This window comes from Orycteropus afer, unplaced genomic scaffold (assembly GCF_000298275.1).
Source record: "Orycteropus afer afer isolate SDZICR_OR568_19922 unplaced genomic scaffold, OryAfe1.0 scaffold00289, whole genome shotgun sequence".
NCBI lineage: Eukaryota > Metazoa > Chordata > Mammalia > Tubulidentata > Orycteropodidae > Orycteropus > Orycteropus afer.
Window position 1 is genome coordinate 1,356,004 of NW_006921876.1, and position 6,191 is coordinate 1,362,194.

The following is a 6,191-nucleotide window of genomic DNA, read 5'->3' on the forward strand; positions in this document are numbered from 1 at the left end:
TTTGGTACCCTCAAACCCTAAGGCATCAGTGTCCCCATTTCCCAGAGGAAACCACTGAGGCTCAGAGCAAAGTGGCTTGTACCAGCACACCCAGCTCTTCCCTGACTCTGTCTCAGAGGCCAGCTGCACCACCCTAGGTTGGGGGCCTTCCACAACACCCAGCTTCTCCTTCCTCCCCATCTCTGGCCCCCAACCTGTTGCTCCCACTGTTTGTTGCCAGTCGGGACAGCCTTAATCCCTCTTTTTGGTGGCCAGACAGCGGATAGGGGGAGCAAGGGGTGACAGAGAGGCAGTGGAAGGAACTGCTCCTAGCCAAGCCCACCCCCTGCCCCCTGGAGGGAGGCTCCTCCTTTTAAGGCTGCTTCTGGGAATTTCTTACCCCAGAGCCAGAACCAGCGACCCCATTCCCGGCTCAGTACCTGCCGCTTGCCCTTGGGGAGATGAGGTGCCAAACCTGAGGGTGGACAGCTGACCCTGAGAGAGGAGGAGGTGCCCTTCCTCCCCGCTGCCTGACACATACCCTGAGTCTGGGTCTGTGAGGGTCAAGGAATAATGCAGGAGACCGCAGGGACCAGCCTCCTTATCAAGAAGGCACCCGCAGCTCCATCCTCTGCGCTCCGGTAGCCCAGCTGAGAGCCTGGCAGCCGAGAGGGCGAGAGTGCAGTGCGCGCAAGCCCCCACCAGCGGTGGCTGTGCAGCCTCACTGGACAGGAAGGTGGACACCTCACACCTCAGCTCTCCCAATTACTCCCTCCTCCCCTCCTCCTCCCCCTCCTCTCCCCTCTTCGTTCTCCTCCTCCCCTCTCTCTCCTCCTCTCCCCCCTGAAAACCTGTGGCTCAAAGAGACCTTGGCTTCTCTGGGACTCTGCCCCTGGGGACTGCCCACATCTGTTCCTGAGTTTGGGGGCAGGGGGGCAGCCGCCCCAAGAAATCTCTCCAGCGATGGGAGCCGCCCGCCTGCTGCCAAACCTCACTCTGTAAGTGTGTTGCATTGCTGACTTGAGTTTTGTTGCCATTTCCAGCCTTGGGGCAGACCTAATCTTACCGGGACTCCTGGCTGCCCACGCAGACTGCTGGCCAGCCAGGAGGTGTGAGCGTGTGCCTGGGTGTGCGCCCTGTGATTGCAGCTGGCACCCACAGCTGGCTCTGTTTTGTCTCCCCACACAGGTGCTTGCAGCTATTGATTCTCTGCTGTCAAACTCAGGTAGGCAGGCGTTCCCCCTCTCGTCTTTCCCCACCTCTCCTACCACACCCAGTGAAGGGAGGGATCTACTTTCAGGGTGGACAGGGACAGGTTCAAGCCTCTCCCACCTGAAGCTCTGAAGTTTGGAGGGTCAGCCTATGCAGCAGAGGGGACAGTGGGGGCAAGGGAGGTAGAGGAAGGGGTCGTGGGAGATTTGGGGGTGACAGATCAGCTGAGCAACACTCCCTCTGATGACACTCCCTACTTCCCCTGGGGTCTCTGCTTCTCCATCCCTCTGCACTGGGTTCCCCCAGAAAGCTGAGTGCTTGGGATGGAGACCTGGAGTGGTTGGAAGAGGGTGGAGATGATGGCTCAGGTGAGGTTGGTACTTGCACTGTACCTGAAGGGACAGGTTTCCATGCAAAATCACTTTTGTATTCCACTCACCACCCCGTTTTCACCAATATGGATGTCCTAGGAGTGGGGTAGAGTCAAATGGGCACACAGGATGCCCAGCTAGAGTAGGGTGACTCCCTACCTACAGAGCAAAGAGGTTAAGCCCCAAGAGGTTTGTCTGGGACAGAATTCAGGATTTGTTTCTCCACCCCCCCCACTACATCAGTCCTCCTCTTTGCCCACCCCCCCCCAATGCACACCTCCCACCCCCAAGCCTCAGTCCTCTGTTCGAGGCTTGGTCCCTTTTTTGTGATCCTCCATAAAAGTGCAGCTATTAAAATGCACTGGTCCAGAACCGCACTGGGGTGAGATCGCTTGGCTTTCCCAGGCCAGAGGCCCGCTTCTCTTCATATCCAGTGGGGACTTTTTTTGAAGGTAAATGCCTTTTCTCTGGGAGAGGGAAAGGGGCTGCCTTTGAAGCAGTGGGGGGGTGGGAGAGAGAGAGAGACAACTCCCCCCCCCTTTTCCGTCCCCCTTTTGCTCTAGCCCCCGTTCCAGGCCTTTTGCTTCACACATCCAGGGAGAGCAAGAAGAAAGCCCCCAGCCTGGCCGGGAGGGGGCTGGGGGTGGGCCCAACCTGTTCTGGAAGGGGAATTAGCACAATGGTGCGGCTGGCCGGGGCGTTTATGGCCCAGCTGAGGCCCCATTCAGGACTCAGGGAAGGTGGCAAAGCTGTCCTTTCCCCCTTGAAGTGCCCCCTCGCCCCCCTCCAAGGGGGGGCCAGCAGGCCGGACCACAGCCATGCTTGAGGGGCCGTCTGACAAGCAGCTGTCTGCGGCAGTGGAAGGGGAGGTCCCCCCGCAGCGGGAACATGAAAGGGACAGGCAAGGTCCCGCGGGGAGAGCGACTTGTGGGTTGTGGGCTGTGGGGGGGCGTGGGGCAGCTTTTGTGCAGGGCTTGAAGGGGGACAAGGAGAGGAGGGAGCTTCGGGGGGGCCCTCTCTGCTCCTGACCTGGAACAGACAGCCAGAGAAGGCTGCCCGCCAAGAGGGGCGGAGGGCCTGAACCTGGGCCAGGGAGTCAGGCAGGACCCCACCGAGGGTCCCGGCACGACAGGCCCCACCTTCTGGCAGAAAAGCTAGCAAAAGGCAGGCCAGACAAGTCCCCTACCCCAATTGCTCTCCGCCGTTTTTCTAGGGTAGGGTACAGCATGAGCACTACTGCCATGAGTCCCTCAGATACTGCTTTCTCAGGCTGGTGTCCTGGCAGTACTCTTGGTCTAGGGGGAGCTGGAGTTGGAAAGAAACAGTGACAGGCTTGAAGGGTTAACCCTGACAGGTTAAACATCCAGCCTGGAGCGCTGCTCCCTCACCTCCCCCACAGCAAAGGTGATACTTCCCAAGCCCTCTCTCTAGGAAGGGGTCCCTAACACAAGCTGACCAGGGTCTAGCTTCATCCAGATAGTTGGGATAGGGCCTGGGATTAGGGATTTGGGAAAAGGGCAGGGAAAAGCTGGCCCAACACAGGCCAGCACAGGGAGAGAGAGAGAGAGAGAGAGACAAAAAACAAGGTACATTTTATGCGCTAGCACTGAGGCCAGCACAAGCAGCCTGGAGATGTCATCTTGATTTGCACCTTCAGGGAGGGAGATGGCAGGCAATGAGTCTGTTCCTCTCCCATTCACCCTCAGGGCTACAGGTGGGTAAGTAGAGGTCTAGCCTGGAGAAGGCACTTGTCCTGGCTTTGCACTGTAAGTAGGTGGAAATAGCTCCTCTCTTCCCGGGAGACAGAAAGGCCGCATTAGCCCCAACTGGCCGCGAGCCTGTTACATTGTGGCACAGGCAGGCTGTCTGGGAGGAGCAGCCGCTTGGCCGCCACTGATAGCTGCTGATAGCTGCCTCCACCTTCCTCCATGAAGGAGGCACCGAGCCCTGTAGAGGAGTGAGGAATGAAAGGAGCAGGACTAACTCTCTGAGGGCCCTGAGCACCCAGGTGAGAAGCAGGAAGAGGTGAACATGTGGCTCAGGATTGCATGGCTAATGCTGTCAAGGAATGTTCCCAAGGGCCCTGCAGGAACATAAAAAGAGACCCCCACAATGCCCTCTCCATCTGGGTTTTCCCCTGACCCTATCTCAAAGGTCTCAACAGATGCACTGCTATGTGTGTGTGCCTGTGCTAGGGTGGGGCCTTTCAAGGCCAGTGGCGAGGAGAGAGGAGAAAGCTTGTTGTCCAGGCTAATGGCACCAAGACCTTGGAGGTCCAGGAAGGGAATAAGCACTGATCTGACAGGCAGGGGCAGGGGTTCTGTCTCTAATTAGCAGTATGGGCCTGTGGGCCTCCTCCATAAAACGTGGGTATCAGACACCATCATCTTGAAGTTTCCTTCCAGCTCTCAGAGTCAGGATTCTAGGTCTCTGCTTTATCATTATGTGCTCCCCCACCCGCATGCTGAACAACCAGAGAGAGCCAAGGGGTCACAATTGGCTCACCCAGTGGCAAGGAAAGATCATGGCCATTTCCTCTTCCAGCCCTTGGCCACGTACCCACTTCATAGCCTGCATCCTTTACTCTGATAGGACAAATGGCTTGCCCCCACCACACTCATCTCCTCACCCTTCTCCCCTGGCTGAACGGGTGGTAGTGTCACCCAAAGCAAATTGACACTATTTTTCCCTTGGTAACCGCAAAGGGGGAGAATCACCCGTCTCCTAATTTTAACCAGTACGTGAGGGACCAGGGTGCCATGACTGACCAGCTGAGCAGGCGGCAGATCCGCGAGTACCAGCTCTACAGCCGGACCAGTGGCAAGCACGTGCAGGTCACCGGGCGTCGCATCTCTGCCACCGCTGAGGACGGCAACAAGTTTGGTGAGTCCAGCCCTCAGCCCAGCCCACGGGCATCCCACCTGGCTTGCCTCCTGGTCCATCCACAGAGCATATGTCAGCAGAGGCTGCAAGGGGAGAACAGAGGAAAGCCTCACTCATGGAGGAGGGCCCCCAAGAGCATGTCAGCCAAGGTCTGACGGTTCCCACTCACCTTAGGTTGGAGGTCAGGTTGATTATGGGGCCCCCTGCCACACCCCTGGGTTGGCAGCCCCGATGGACGATGGACGGAGGTCTTTCTCCCCCTCCCCCCTCAATCACAGCCAAGCTCATAGTGGAGACGGACACGTTTGGCAGCCGGGTGCGCATCAAGGGGGCAGAGAGCGAGAAATACATCTGTATGAACAAGAGGGGCAAGCTCATCGGGAAGGTGAGGTCTGGGAGACAGAAGTAGATGAATGAATGGCTCTTACTGGGGTGGGGGCATGAGGGGCCCCAACAGCATCATACCCCCACCCCCATCTGGCACACCTGGATACAGACAGAGGCCTTGGGCAAGACTACACTTCTTATTCTACTTTCATCCCACCCACTCAGCCACTCTCTGGTTTCTCTAAATAAATGAGTCCCTGTGGGTCTGTAAGCCCTCAGAGGGGGCTGATTCATGAAGGTCCTTAACTCTGATTCATGGGGTATTTTTCCCCAGCTTCAATCAGTAAATATTTTAACACCCACAAAATGTTGCAAACCCTGTGTTTGGGGCTAAGCGCTGATCAAGGTTAAGAGTTGAGGTACTCATACAAGGCAAGAAGCTCCCCCAATTCAGTAGGGTAACCATGTGCAATGGTGGGTCCAGCATTCTGAAGGTGAATTTGATTTCTATAAATGTCTGTCTCCTTTCCATCAGAGACTTCCCTCCTGTCCATCCACCCAGCAACACCATTTAGAGAGTTCTTATGTTGTGGTGCTGCAGGGTATGTATGCACTGAACTGTGTAATTACTCTTGATCTTTATGCTCCATCTCAGGAAACTGAGGCACAGGGTGATTAAATGCCTTGCTGAAGGTACACAACTTTCAAACAACAAGGCTGTACTTAAGTTGAGATCTAATTTCAAGCAAAGCTTGTTGCTTTCTCCCACGGTGCCTTCTCAAATAAGGGCACCCACCCACCAAGCAAAGTCCTCAGGCTCACACAGCTCCCGTCGCTCCCTTCTCTGCTACAGAATAGGCCACAAATGGAGATGGCCCAGCAAGAGTGGGTGGACAAACTCCCCTTCTCTCCTTCTCCCGCAGCCCAGCGGGAAGAGCAAAGACTGCGTGTTCACGGAGATTGTGCTGGAGAACAACTACACCGCTTTCCAGAACGCAAGGCACGAGGGCTGGTTCATGGCCTTCACGAGGCAGGGCCGGCCCCGCCAGGCCTCGCGCAGCCGCCAGAACCAGCGAGAGGCCCATTTCATCAAGCGCCTCTACCAGGGCCAGCTGCCCTTCCCCAACCACGCGGAGAAGCAGAAGCAGTTTGAGTTTGTGGGCTCTGCCCCCACTCGCCGGACCAAGCGCACTCGGCGACCCCAGCCTGTCACGTAGTCCGGGAGGCAGAGGGCAGCTGCCCCTCACCAACCTTCCCATCCCCCTTCCCTTCCTAATCCAAAGACTGGGCTGGGGAGGAGGGAGGGGAACCAGATCCCCCAAGGCGGACCACTGAGGACCAGGAAGCATCAGCGCCTCCAGCTGGAAAGAGGCAGGACTGCAGCAAACAAGAGGTTGGCGCCAGAGGGCAGCCGCCCCA

At 57.2% G+C, this 6,191-nt stretch overlaps 1 protein-coding gene across 1 annotated transcript; it reads left to right on the plus strand.

Moving 5' to 3' along the window:
• The first annotated feature begins 942 nt into the window (after positions 1 to 942).
• FGF17 (fibroblast growth factor 17) lies at positions 943 to 5,989 on the plus strand. Its single transcript, XM_007950800.2, has 5 exons — positions 943 to 977; positions 1,168 to 1,204; positions 4,301 to 4,445; positions 4,724 to 4,830; positions 5,696 to 5,989. The coding sequence occupies exons 1-5, from the start codon at positions 943 to 945 to the stop codon at positions 5,987 to 5,989; spliced, it is 618 nt and encodes a 205-aa protein (XP_007948991.1).
• The last annotated feature ends 202 nt before the right edge of the window (positions 5,990 to 6,191 follow it).